The sequence below is a fragment of the Stigmatopora nigra genome, chromosome 3 (genome assembly GCF_051989575.1).
Source record: "Stigmatopora nigra isolate UIUO_SnigA chromosome 3, RoL_Snig_1.1, whole genome shotgun sequence".
NCBI lineage: Eukaryota > Metazoa > Chordata > Actinopteri > Syngnathiformes > Syngnathidae > Stigmatopora > Stigmatopora nigra.
Genome location: NC_135510.1, coordinates 1547081 through 1560648, shown reverse-complemented (window position 1 = coordinate 1560648; position 13568 = coordinate 1547081). Strand labels below are relative to the sequence as shown.

The 13568-nt window shown below is 37.5% G+C and overlaps 2 protein-coding genes across 2 annotated transcripts; both read right to left on the bottom strand.

Annotated features, from left to right (window-relative positions):
* Window positions 1-256: 256 nt before the first annotated feature.
* On the bottom strand, window positions 257-7440 carry aph1b (aph-1B gamma-secretase subunit). Its single transcript, XM_077713410.1, has 6 exons — window positions 6961-7440; window positions 5508-5678; window positions 5354-5427; window positions 3158-3280; window positions 2805-2932; window positions 257-1954 (listed from the first exon to the last, which is right to left on the bottom strand). The coding sequence occupies exons 1-6, from the start codon at window positions 7071-7073 to the stop codon at window positions 1787-1789; spliced, it is 777 nt and encodes a 258-aa protein (XP_077569536.1). The 5' UTR covers window positions 7074-7440; the 3' UTR covers window positions 257-1786.
* A 625-nt stretch (window positions 7441-8065) lies between these two features.
* Window positions 8066-13000, bottom strand: LOC144194373 (troponin I, fast skeletal muscle-like). Its single transcript, XM_077713411.1, has 7 exons — window positions 12925-13000; window positions 11704-11828; window positions 11586-11622; window positions 9949-10077; window positions 8537-8626; window positions 8281-8457; window positions 8066-8198 (listed from the first exon to the last, which is right to left on the bottom strand). Exons 2-7 carry the CDS (start codon window positions 11709-11711, stop codon window positions 8112-8114), a joined length of 528 nt encoding a protein of 175 aa, XP_077569537.1. The 5' UTR covers window positions 11712-11828; window positions 12925-13000; the 3' UTR covers window positions 8066-8111.
* Window positions 13001-13568: the final 568 nt, after the last annotated feature.

The window sequence follows — 13568 nt, the reverse complement described above, 5'->3', positions numbered from 1 at the left end:
GGATAAATTCTTAAACAAAGACTTCAATTGTTTCAAAAGCTAGATGTACACCTTACAATCTGATCTGCCCAAAATATGGATCAATATTGGTTAATTATTGTATGAAATTCCCTTTAGCACATCTCCCTCTAGATGCATGTATAACATAACTTTTAACCACATATAGTATAAATTTCAAACACTTATTGCAGGTGCGCTTTTTAGAGCGGAAAATACAGAAAGAAAGATGAATATGGTGCAAAAAGAATATTTCAAATCAGAATAAAACAAATTTATTTGTGATGATTGCAGTGTGAACGATACATCTCTCCTACATCTAACTGGTTGAAAAACAATTATTTTACTATTAACCATTCAGACTTGGAGCTGAATATTTCTATTTTATCATTTTTTTTTAAACAAAAAAGAGAAGATTGGCACCCTTGACTAGTCTCATATTAAAAGTTCCCACCTGCAGTTTGTTGACCTCATCTTTGTAGGCCGACTCATCCCCTCCTGAGATGAGTCCGACCACAGTGGTGTCATCAGCAAATTTGATGATGGAGTTAGACTGGTGGGTTGGTATATTACTGTGCCGGCTAGTATAATATGTCCAAGTATATTTTGCTTGAAATGCTCAATATTTCATTTGCAAAATAAGCCTCACTACCAGAATAGTAAGAAAAAGGCAAACTGCCTCAGAGAAATTGCAAATAAAGTCAAAGCCTCTATATGGTACACATTGACAAATGTTCTCATAAATTTGATGATGTCAACCATTCACGAAATAACGCAAAAAAAAAAACAGCTCAAATTTGATTGTGGCTCTTCTTGGCAGTAGATAAAAAGTTTTAGTATTGCATAAAATGTTGACATAGCCATATATTCTCTCAACCAAGTGGGTGGGTACCAAGCATAAGATGGGCAGGTATTTCAATCAATGCTTTTCTACATGGTAACTATGCCCAATTTTGATCGGCTTATTATTTTATTAATGCACTCAACTGAAACTTAAACCATACTAATATGAAACTTTTATACATAAATGGGAAATTGCAGAAAGAATGGAATGCTAAAGAATTACCTTACCTACACGAGATATTGATTTAAATTAGTGATGTATAACAAAGCAACCAAATCATTTTAAAAGGCAATACAGAAGCAAAACATTCACCAAATTACAAAATATTTACAGTTCACTTTGTTGATCATAAAAACTGTTTCTGGCTAGCTGTCAAATGTTTATTTTTTTTTTTATAACTTGTACAGACAGCTATTTCAAGAGTATGATGTTCGTTGTCAAGTATTTACAGTACTTAGTGGTGACGATATCCATTACATGATTTTTTTTTAATGATGTATAAAAAAACTTACTCCTTGAATGTGATAAAGTGAAAGCCACTGCAACCTATGGAATGGATGACAAAACAATTAATGGTACACACGTTCAACATTGAAGCTTCCATAAACGATGCAGCAAATAATACGTATGAGCCAAGATTGCACGGACATACATTTGCGAGCAGAACCACATTTAACATGGGGCAGACAAACTGAGTTTTACCACTGAATGTGTTTTTCAAATACTACTTTCCTCTGCAAAACAATCACTGCTTTTACTAGATTTTTTTGTTTTCTTTTTTTTTTAAAGCAAAATAATAAAAATAAAAACGTAGGTTTAATTTCAAAATTTAATTAAAAGAGGAATTGCACTCTCTCGGTGTATTCAGTGTGTGTGTATGCGAAAGAGAGAGAGAGAGTGGCAGATGGAAATCTTTGGATGGAGAGTCCAAGCTACAGTGTTGCGTTATCTGGCCCGGTGGTTGGCCAACAAAAAATCTTTATCTTTGCAGGTCAGGCAAAGCTTGAGGTTCCTGAGGGATCCGCCAGCAGCGTAAAAGGCCCACACGCCCATTAAGAATAAGATAACGTAGGTCGGAACCAAGCTGGCAACATACTGTGGGTTCTGGAAGGTCTGTGAGAGAAGATATAGATCAGTTTGTGTTGTAAGGGATTGGCAGTACAATGGTATCTCTACTTACGAATGATTCAAAATACAAAGCCATTTTCAGGTTACGAAATACTTTGACGTGTAAATTATTGTTGCAAGATAAAATAATCTATACAAGTATGAATCAAAAGAGGCATATCTTATAATTATCAAAAAGAAAATGCTGCCTTATAATGCCAAAAATACGGTATTTGCATACATATTTCAAACAGAAGTGGTATACTTTTATAATTTTCAAAGCGTTTATAGTGGGTTGTATTCAAGATTGTGGAATGAATTAGGCTAATTCAATGTAAAACAGGCCACTAAATACGAAAATTCCAAGTTACAAAATACTTCTGGAACAAATACATTTTGTAAGTAGAGGTACCACTGTATTGCCAATACGTACATTTAAAATACAGATTCCAACTGAGGTTAGGATTACACTTTTTGGATGATGATGTGCATTCTGGATGATAATATTAAACTCCAATATTTTTCTGTGCAATATTAGGGGGATTGGTGATTGTAGGGGTCTCTAAACTATTTCAGAAACAGCCGCAATGGGGTGCAGGTTTTAGTTCTAACCTATAAGGTCAAATATTGCCACCAATCTGGTATCTTAGAAGTGCAACCAGTGGATTGCAGTCAGGTGCTTCTCGTTTCAACAGAAACCTCATTGGTTAAAATATTTTTGTGGATCGGTTGGAAAAAAAACCTGTGCCCACAGAGGTCCTCGAGGACCGCTTTGCAGACCTCTGGTTTATAGTGTGAGCTTACTTGTTAGCCACACAACCCAACACTCACACACTAACCCTCAAACATAACTCACCAGACAAGAAACGACCAGGTGGCTGATGACAACAGCAGCAACCGCCCACCATTGCCTCTTTTCACAGGCATCAAAAAAGACTACACCCCAAAACATGTGAAGAAGAATAATGGCCATCGTCATGAATGCTAGAAGGGGAAAAGAGAGGAAAGTTTTAAATCGAGTGAACATGTATGTATAAAAGCATACATTACATTTTTAACTGCAACTTTATATAAGCAGTCAAAAGAGAATTGGGAGATTTTTGACGCTTTTGAATCTTGTCTAAATTTCAAGTCTTTTTCAAAAAGGTCATTTGCAATGGTAGTGTTATATATTCTTATTCAAAATGGGAAAATGCGGCCTTGTGGTACCGGAAGACAAGAAGTAGTGGTGTGAGTCCCCATGGATACCAATAGTGCCCGGACCAACTGAATCAGCCAGAATGTTCACCACAGAGAATGCTCCACTCATGAATCCAAAGCCAAGGCCTGACACTGAAAGCATTACAGGAAAGAACATATGTTACAAAAGAAGCAATAATAGTACATCTGACAAAGTTAGTTTGTGCTTATATTATTTATTCAATAATAAATTATAATGAAACAATACACATTACACTCTTAACATACAATCGTCATTTTTTGAAAAAAAAACTGTTTTAGGCATATTTTAAATATGTTTGTTTAACAAGTATCCGTAATAAGTTGTGCTTGGGTAAAGTTCAGAGGAGAATATCATCACATCGGCTCTGGAAAACATCAGAAAAATAACGTCAGTAAATACATTTTTGTACTAAATCTGTGAATGCAACTTAAAGCTATATTAGACTAAAGCAGTCTTTCCCAGACTAGTGTGCCGCGGGCAATTCGAAAAAGTCATACAATGTAATATTCAGAGAAAAAAATGAATATGAATATAACGAGATTAAAATTGAACTAATACAAGGTTAAAATTAAAACGTGATGAAGGTTAAATTAAAATTATGCTATTACAAGATTCAAATTGTGAAACAGTCATTTAGTTTGGTCTCTAGGCCAGGGAATTAACTTCTAGCGATGTGAAGTCTGTGCGAGCAGATTTTTTTGCCTAGTATTAGGAAATTTAAGTCATATTTGGAGAAAAGTCATAACATTATGCAATTAAAAATATTACATCCCTTATTCTTTCATCACTCAAACCGGAAGTTGTTCAGGATCCACAGACATCAACTCTAGGTCAGTGTGAAAAATTCGATTTTGGAATCATTTCGGAAGTTTATGTGATTCCTGCTTATAAAACGTTGATGAGAATGACTATTTTTAATATAAACAACATAATTTTAAATTAAAAGAATTTCAGATGATGGAGTCCATTGAGATATTTTCAATGCAAAAAGTGTGCCGCAGTTCAAAATAGGTTGGTAGAAACTGAACTAAAGACTATGCTTTGCTAAGCCAAATGCCATTTATCAACAATACATGGAAATTCTGCTGCCTTCTCTGGGCCCAAACCATTTAAGATGCAATGACGCAAAGTGGAAATGTGTTCTATGGTTTGACAACTCGACATTTAAAATTGTTTTTGGAAATTGTGGATTTCATGTCTTTCAGGCCAAAGGAAGAAAGAACCATCTGGGCTGTTATGGACCCAAAGTTCAAAAGCAAGCAATACACCAAGCAAAAATATTTGGGTTCCTGCAAAAAACCCTATAGGTACTAACAACTATATAAGCAATCCACAGTATACTAAATGCCTCTTCTAACTCTTGTTCACATTTATTCACATAATGCAGTGCTTCTCAAATAGTGGGGCGCGCCCCCCTGGGGGGGCGTGGTGCGATACCTGGGGGGGGGGGGGGGCGTGGTGCGATACCGGGGGGGGGGGGGGGTGTAACCCTGGGGAACAGGATTTTATTTGGCCGTAGTACTAGTATAAAGTGTAATTGCGCATCCACTACAGTAGCTGGCAGTGGCGCTCTCATTTATTTTTTATTTCAGGCATTGATGCACTTAAAATCTTTTCTGTTGCAGACTTAAAACAAGATTTAATAAAGTTATTCTTTGTAAGCTTGACTATATTTCTTTCTTTTTTCCCTTTTTTTTTAATGTTAATAAGGATAAAATGTTGTACTTATAACAATTTTATAAAATGATTTTATTTATAGTCACGGTGGGAGGTGGGTGGGGCGAATAGTTTTCTTCTTGCTAGAGGGGGGCTAACAGAAAATAATTGAGAAGCACTGACATAATGTTTGAAATTTGAACATTCAAAGTTGAAATTAAAATTTCAGAAGGTTATTGACAGTAATTACAGTAGCCAGCAGAGGGCAATGTTGGCCAACATTAGTAGTCCCATGACCTGAGAAATGTTTCATTGTAATTCATGTTTTTTGCACAAAAGCAATTTTAACAAAAAAAATACATTAATGTAAGTGGTAGCGCTAATTTGGGTTTAGTTTCCATTAGGAATTAAGGTGAGTATGAATAATCAATATTGAACAAAATGTTTGTTGTTTTAGTAAAATCAGCTAGAGCGCAATTTCAAATGAATGTTAGTAATATTTGTCTTTTTTTATGTTTAAAGCATACCGTAAGCCAGTTGTCGTATGGAGATGGGCATAGTTTCCTCCTGACTGAGGGTGAGAAGACCTTCATTTGCTTTCCTGCAGACACAAACATCATACAACATAGTCATTACTCAATAATATGTGGAATCATTTATTGTGCGTGTACGTTATCTTACTTTAACAGTTTGTAATAAGCAAAGCGGAAGGTCTCCTGCAGGAGGACTGACAGAACAACGCCGAAAATGAGGAGGCCTTTCTGCTGAGCGGCACTGTCCTTGTTGCTTATCTGAACAGAGATGAACCAAACCAGAGAGGAGAGCAGGAGCGAGACAAGCCAGAAAAATGCCCTATAGAACAAGCACAAAAAAAGTTATTTTGAGACGTTCCTTAAAAATCACACTTAGGGCTGGTAAGAAAAAAAACAGCTTAAAAACATGCTCGAAGGAACTAGGCTGATGTTCAAAAAGTCTTTTTTTTTCAAATTTGAGTCTTGAAAAAGAGGGGGTCGTCTTATAATCAGGTCTTTTTATATACTGCCGTATTTGTTCGAGTATAACACGCACCCATAATTTGTGCCTAAAAATTGGCATACGTTATTCTTTTCAATTTTTATCAGTTCACCAAGGATTGAACTGGTACTGATAACTGGTAAATGCTGAAGACAAACTACTACCAATATGAACACAATTCTTAAATGGAATTTACAATTTTAAATCTTTAAAGTCTAATTCATCATCATTTTTTTTTTAAATTAAAGTCTGAGTCATCATCCTCAGATTCACCAAATAATTGATTCTATTCATCTTGAGCGAGGATAGCGCTCACTGAGCGGACTAATTTCCCTAGAGCAACTTTTTTTTTCAATTTTACCCCTATTACTCCATAAACTTGCCAAAGGCTATTAGGAGAGGGCTGGCTTTTGTAAAAGAAGTTAGATTATCGCCACCCGGCGGGCAAAGACAGTTTTTACGTCTCCCATTCTACATAATGGCTGCGGAGGGGACTTTTTCACAAGCGGAAGGCAGTGTTTCACCGGTATTTGTGTATAACGTGCAACCATACTTTGCTTCAGTTTTTTGGTACAAAATTTTGCACGTTTCACTCAAATAAATATAGTACAGTAATCCCTTGAATATTGTGGTTAATGTAGACCAGACATGATCGAAAAATCACGAAGTAGGGTCATCCCTATGATTTTTTTTTTCCGAAACCTAGTAGCAAGAGTGGCTTCTGCTTACAGGTTTCGCCTTGGTTTTTCACAATTTGATGAACTTTAAAAGATTAAATAAAAACTTTTGGTTCCAGTGCTGAGTGCGAGTAGCAAAAGTGGATTCTACTTAAGTGTTTCAGCGTGGATTTTCACATTTATAAGGACTTTTTCCTAATTAATGGCGGGTAAACATTTAAAATATGTGAAATCGCGATAAGTGAAGACGCAATAATCGAGGGATTGCTGTAGTTAGACACAAAGTGCTAGCACAAACTTGAAGCAAACTGCTTGGGATCAACACAGACAATGCAGCGCCTTCAATAAGCTTGTAAAACCCCAACTGGCATTTATCCATCTTAGAACGAAACCAGAAGTCAAAGCTTAATTTAACGATAAGTATCCAGAAATATATGTCTCACCCTGCTATGAGGAAGATAACTCGCAGAGGCTCCCGGGCGATGGTAAACAGGAACAGAGAAATGGCAGGGCCAAAGGCGATGAAGGTACAACCAAAAAACACCGCTGCCGTCATTCTCGGTGATGTTTTAGAAATGTGGCAAAGGCACGCCACACGGAGCACTCTGATAGATTTTTTTACACAGGCGATATATCGGATATTTTATTAATAGTGGCCTGCTATCAGCGGTTAAACACAGAGCCCTTCCTCTGTAGATATCACGTATATTAGGTTAGATGTTTGGCGTGCTGTGAGCCAAGGGGGACAGGGATTGTCATTTGTCGGTCATTTTGCGTCGGGGGAATTCGGCAACGAGAGGGTGGTGTCATTTGAAATATAGCTACAGATAATTTTCAATTCAACTCAAATCTATTTTGAAAAAGATGTGTTTATCATAAACTTCCGATTCAAAACAGCATCCAGCCACTTACTCCACCGACACACCCTTGTAACATTTCTCGATTGCATATGATATCGATGACAGACTCTACTTCCGCCACTTAAGATTGAACTCGTGATGTCACATGAGAAACGTTCATTCAAAACCCCTTGTTGATATTTTTTTCCTATTGACCGACTGTACCTTACAATCTTTTGCTTTTTTTTGGTTTTATTTTTTCTAAGTATTGCCCTAAACATCACGTCGAAATTAAGACACATTTTAGAATAATGAGATCTGAAACCTGAATACGATTATTTAACTAATTCACTGCCAGCCTAGGTATTATGCATTAACAGAGCAGTTGTTGTGCTGGGAATCCCTGGTATTACCTCTTTCTGTTATTTTGCTGACAGTCTTTTCAATCTCAAAACCCTGTATATAAATTCATTAATTCATTTTCTGAACCACTTTATCCTCATTAGTGTCATGAGTTGTGCTGGAGCCTATCCCACCACCACACCCAGAATCGGTGGCCAATTTTAGAGTGTCCTATCAGCCTACCATACAATTTTTGAAATGTGGGAGTAAACCAGAGTACCCAGAGGAAACCCATGCAGGCCTGGGAAGAACATGCAAACTCCAAACAGGTGGACCGACCTGGATTTGTTATTATATCATTGTTTAATTATATCATTTATCCAAAAATCTTAAAAACACTGAAATGATGCTGCTCAGGCCTCTGTCTCAAACATCTTCTTTCTTCCATCCATTCCGGCTTTGTCCTCAATTTTTTTTCTCCAATCACCAGTCTGTTTGTCCTGAATGAGACATATGTAATCAGTGGATTGTGCATGGAAACCTTTATTCAATTATATTTAGAATTAATTAGAAATGACTCACCTCGTCCTTCACCTCCTTCTTGACCTGCTTTAGATTTCCTCTTAGGTCCATGGACACTTTGTGTTTGGATCCCAGCAAGGCAGCCAGCATGGCATCAGCTGACATTCGTACTTTCCTCAAAGTCGGCTTTTTAAATTTTCCGTTGAGGTCCTGTACCTTTATCTTCAGGTCATTGATCTGATAAGGATTGGTTCTACTTGAGTATTTTTTTTCATTTGTAATTATTGCTGTGGAAATAAATCATTCAAAAGTGTACCTCCTTTTCGGACTTCTTCACTTTCATATCCATGTCGTATCTTTCATCATCTACCAGATCGATCTGCTTGTGCAGTTTTCGACAGAGCTCCTTGGTAGTACACCATACAGACATTGATGTATTAGAAAAGTAAGATGGAACAAATATTAGTTCATGGCAATATAGTTAGTAGGATCAGATTTTTTTCCTGCCTCTTTATAAAAGCAATACTTCCCAATCGAATGGTATCTTTTTCCATGTAATTTCATTTTGTTTTCACATTTCCAAAATAATACACATAAAGTATGCCAATTATTGCTGGCATTCAATTCAGGGGCCTCCGCTACCTGCTGCTTAGCCTTGGCTGGAATAGGCTCCAGCACCCCCTGCAACCCCTGTGAGGATACAGACAATATGGAAGATGAATAAATTACACATTCCATTTCAGGAAGACATAAATATCTGATTTGGATAAATTGTAGTGATTTTGTTTCCACCTCGTAATCAACTATGGTATTGCTAGTTTAAAAATAACAGAAAAAGTTTGAGTGCCTTAATTTAAAAAACATATTTGAAAATTAGCCGCCTCTATGGTGTAGAGCAGGGGTGCTCAATATGCCTATTACGAACTACCAGTCGAACGCTAAGTTACTATTGGTAGATCACACAACTTAAAACCAAGGATTGGATTTGTAGTAACATTTTTTAAGGGACTTGAGCTGGACAACAGCGCTATCGCAACACCTAGCACGATTACTACCTGCCTACACTATGTTGGGCCCTGCTGGCATCAGATAATGATCAGCATAAATAACTGCTGAGCTTTGTCGGGACCCCGGGAAAAAAGGGTAAATCGTGCAAAGTTGGCTCTTTGAAAAGTAGATCTTTGAGTAAAAAAGTTTGAACACCCCTAAATGTAGAAGTCCAGGTGCCTGACTTCGGTGCCGGCCCGATTCCTGCTGGTGGTTGAATGATTGTGAGAGCGGATGGTCATTTGTCTCTCTGTGTGCCTTATGGCTGACTGGCAACCAGTCTAAGGTGTAGTCTGACTTTCGCCCAAAATCAGCTGGGATAGGCTTCTGCAACCCTTACGAGGATGCATGGTATGGACGATGAAATTGAAAATTCAATTGTGTAGTGCTGAGCTCAGATCAATGATTAATGATTAAGACTGGAATCATGTAATAAACCAGTTTCAAACATTTTTAAGTAAATTAAACCTGGGCCAATAGAACAGTGATTTTTTGAGTGGTTTATTTATTTCCTTAATATTTTATTTATTATTATTTATTAAATATTTCTTCATTTTTTTCTTATTTATTGATTATTTGTCTGTTTGTTGTTATTTGTGCACTATGTGGTGAAAGCTTTAAATCTAATTTTACTTGTATAATGAAAATAAAAGTATTCATTCAATTCAATGTGCTGTTTACCTGCAACTCCTCCATGCAGTCAGGGAAAGCGAGAGTAGGGCAGTTTTCTTCCATATATTTGTTTTTCTCTTTTTGGGCCAGTGAAGCCTCCTCATTCAGCATTGACTCACCAATTTGCAACAGCAAGCTCTAAAAAGAAGGCAGTGCAGATAGTTCACAATCATAAACAGATTTGTGTGGTTTTTTTACAATAAATTTGGCTTTGTATAGAAAAAAAATCCACTCATAGTGCAGGAGTGTCGACAGAGAGCTTTTCTCTCTAAAGGGCGGCTATCAGGAAAATCAACTTGAAATCCTTCCACTTACATTTGCTAAACATTAGAACTGAACCTGGTTGAAAAATATTGTGTTTTTATTATGTATTTTTGTTAAGTGTTTACTAACTCTACTAACATTTTGACTGTGAGGACCAAGTTAAATTGGAATGGACGTGCATTGGCAGTGAAACTGTGAATTAGTTTCAATGAAACAGGATCATAATCAGCATTAGATGGCAGTATCTCTGTCCACTCTTATTAATTTTTGTTTTATAGCCTTTCTATCTTTTTTTCTTACATTTTATGATTTCTTAATACATTCCCTTTTACTTTACTTTGTGATTTATAGTTTTTACAACTTTCTTTGTCCTATTAGCTTTGTTTCTGTCTGCTAGTTATTTTTTGGAACCATTCAGCTATGTCTCCACTGTCGTGGGGGGTGCCAAAGGCACATGGGAGCAGCTGTGAACAATACGCAGCAGAAAGAGCAACACCTTGATGCCGCTGAAAATCCGGAGCAAGAAAAAAGTTCAACTTCCTGTGCATTGTTCCAGTTTTGTCTAACTCTACAATGTCTTTTTCTTATGTCTCTATCCGTTTTTTTCTAATTCAACCAAGATGGCGCCGCTCAAGTGGCAGCCGGTAGCAGTAGCTCTGTCCGCTCTTGATCGTTTTGTGTTTTTGCTGCTCTTCTATCTTTTTACTGGTATTTTAATATTTCTTAATTCTTCCCATGTACTTTGCCTATTACTTTGTGCTTTTTGCTTTGTTGTTTTGCGACCTTTTCGACTCAACCCCACATAGGCGCATGGCTCGGTCTGCGCTTGCTACTGTCTTGCTACTGCAACCAAGGACATTTCCCGAATACGGGATGAAATAAAGCTCCAATCCAATCATTTAATTTTAGCTATCCCAGTTCAAAATATACAAAATATTTCAGATAAAAAAAGAATATTATAATACATTTATGCACTAAACTATTGAAAAAAATGAAGGACAAAGGAAAAATGTCCAGTGACAGGAAATTGTCGATAAAAGCACAGCAAAGATAGATTTATCAGAGTGGGTTGTTGTTTTATGTAAGTTTATTTTAATTCTTCCCACATCGGTTTCAACATCCTTTCAGGTTTTAAACCCTGAGCTAATAGGGTGGTACTATTTAAGCGACTAGACCCATCTATTGCTAAATATGAGAAGTTCAATACTAGAATGTAGACTGAATTGAAGCAACTTGTGTGGGTCTTTTTCAATTATATTTCAAAAATTGCTGCAGTCCAATAAAAAACTGAGCAGTGGGCCACAGCTGGCCTGCAGGTTGTATTTTGGATTGGCGCCATTTGCATAAGGCCTTATTAAGGTTTAACCACAATCACACATTACCTTAAGGAAATTTCTCCGGCTTAGTGTCATCTTTTTCCTTCATAAAAAAATACAGAAAATCCCTGTTAGTTTTGTGCATCAACAAGGTGGATGTTAGAGAGTAGAGAAGGGGACTTACTCTGCCATCTTGACACCGTAGCCAATTCTTCTGTGGCATGCGGGGAAGAAGTGAGATGAATGTGAACACTGCCCTCTTTATAGTGTGGGTGTGGGGAAGCTCCGTAGACCAGTTGTCTTCAGAAACTGTGGGTAGAATGTGGGATATAAGACCTGACGGTGGCAGCTGAGCAACAAATGTTCCAGGAATGCTCCTCTTGATGTATCATGAGACAATATGACACTGCCTGTTTTCAAAAATCATTTGACATTTTAAAATAAAAATGTATTTTTTTTATATTCTGTTTTGCTGGATTTAATCTTCTCATTTCACCCATGTTCCATTGGGATTTAATGTAGAATATTTTTCCTATCTAAAGCCAGGATTTGTAGCCCTTGATTAAGTCTGAGGGAGGGTGTTAAGTGCTTAAGCTGGACTGCAAAAAATGTTGTGGATAACTATCGGCAATATAAACTACTGGGATTTTTTTTCCACTTCAGTAAAATGCATCAGATGGACCGACTTGAATTTGAACCCACGTCCCTTACAGTGAGGCTGACATACTAACCACTCATCCACCTGTCCACCGAAGTGAATTTCATATATTTTATATAATTATGACATTGATTTGAATATTGGGGCGGCCTGCCAGCTGAGTGGTTAGCGTGTCGACCTCTCACTGGTGGATCTGGGTTCAAATCCAGGTCGGTCCACCTGTGAAGTTTGAATGTTCTCGCCAGACCTGTGTGGGTTTTCTCCAGGTACTCCGGTTTCCTCCCACATTCCAAAGACATGCATGCTAAGCTTATTGGACACTCTAGATTGCCCTTAGGTATGAGTGTGATTGTGCATGGTTGTCCATCTCCTTGTGCCCTGCGATAAGCTGGCCTCCGATTCAGGGTGTTGGCCCCCGCCTCTGGCCCGGAGTCAGTTGGGATAGGCCCCAGCACCACTCGCGACCCCCTCATGAGGATAAAGCGGTTCAGAAAATGAGAGGAGGTAAGAAATTAAAGCCTATCTTTTGTACCGAAATCTAAGTTAAACAAGACTGTATCATCATTGACATCTTTTATATGATAATATAGATGTTTGATGATTTCAACTGTTTAAATGCCTGCTCACTGTCGAGGTGGGAGTCTTTTTGCTCTCGTATGAAAGCAAAGCGTCACGTTGACTACATTCAGCGAAGGCAACAAAAGTTTCTGTCGCATATTCAACAATCAATTTGAAGCTTTCCCATACCTCACTCTTACCGGTGCGTGTTTGTCTTTTTATTTCTTCTGTCTTTAGTCTAATCTTAACTCCTTGATCCTCCATATTGGGCATGCCAAGTCAAAATAGATGCGGATTTGCAAAGGGGAAGATTATTAAGAGGGTGGCGTTTACGTGGCGTGCGCAGAGATTGCTCTGTCTCTCCGGCTTCTGTTTACTATAGTTAAATAGCAATTATACATTACAGTGCCTTCACTGTTTTATCAAAATTATTTCTTTTGTAACTAGTATATTCCTTATTTTAGTATCCATCGTTTTAGTGTACATTCTTTTAAACATAAATAGAGAGAAGCCCGGCTCGATACGACCCGAACTAGAAGTAATGGTTGACATTTGAGGCCCGACCCGAGTCGAATTTCGGGTCAGGTCAGGTTTAGGCTCAAAATCTCACCTCTAGTATGCGGGCTATCTTCGCTAGTCAATGGCATGGTAACAAAAAACGAGAAGGCTTTAGCTGGTGTGATATGTGGCCTTAAAAATATAATTTTAACCCTTTGGTCTTATTTAATATTTAACCTTTATAAAACACTGAATTAGCTGTTATGTGGTCTATGAGTGCGAGATACAATACACCCACATCTAGTCATCAGTCACTTTGTAAGAACAGGGTGGAG

Coding starts and splice junctions, on each gene's coding strand:
- LOC144194373 (XM_077713411.1), bottom strand. Junction 8,627..9,948: donor ACTGCATGGAGGAGTTGCAG/GTAAACAGCACA, acceptor TGTACTACCAAG/GAGCTCTGTCGAAAACTGCA. Junction 8,458..8,536: donor TGAAGAAGTCCGAAAAGGAG/GTACACTTTTGA, acceptor AATCCTTATCAG/ATCAATGACCTGAAGATAAA.
- aph1b (XM_077713410.1), bottom strand. CDS start 7,073: ATGACGGCAGCGGTGTTTTTTGGTTGTACCTTCATCGCCTTTGGCCCT. Junction 5,679..6,960: donor GTTATCTTCCTCATAGCAGG/GTGAGACATATA, acceptor CTTGTTCTATAG/GGCATTTTTCTGGCTTGTCT. Junction 1,955..2,804: donor ACCTGGTCGTTTCTTGTCTG/GTGAGTTATGTT, acceptor CTTCTCTCACAG/ACCTTCCAGAACCCACAGTA.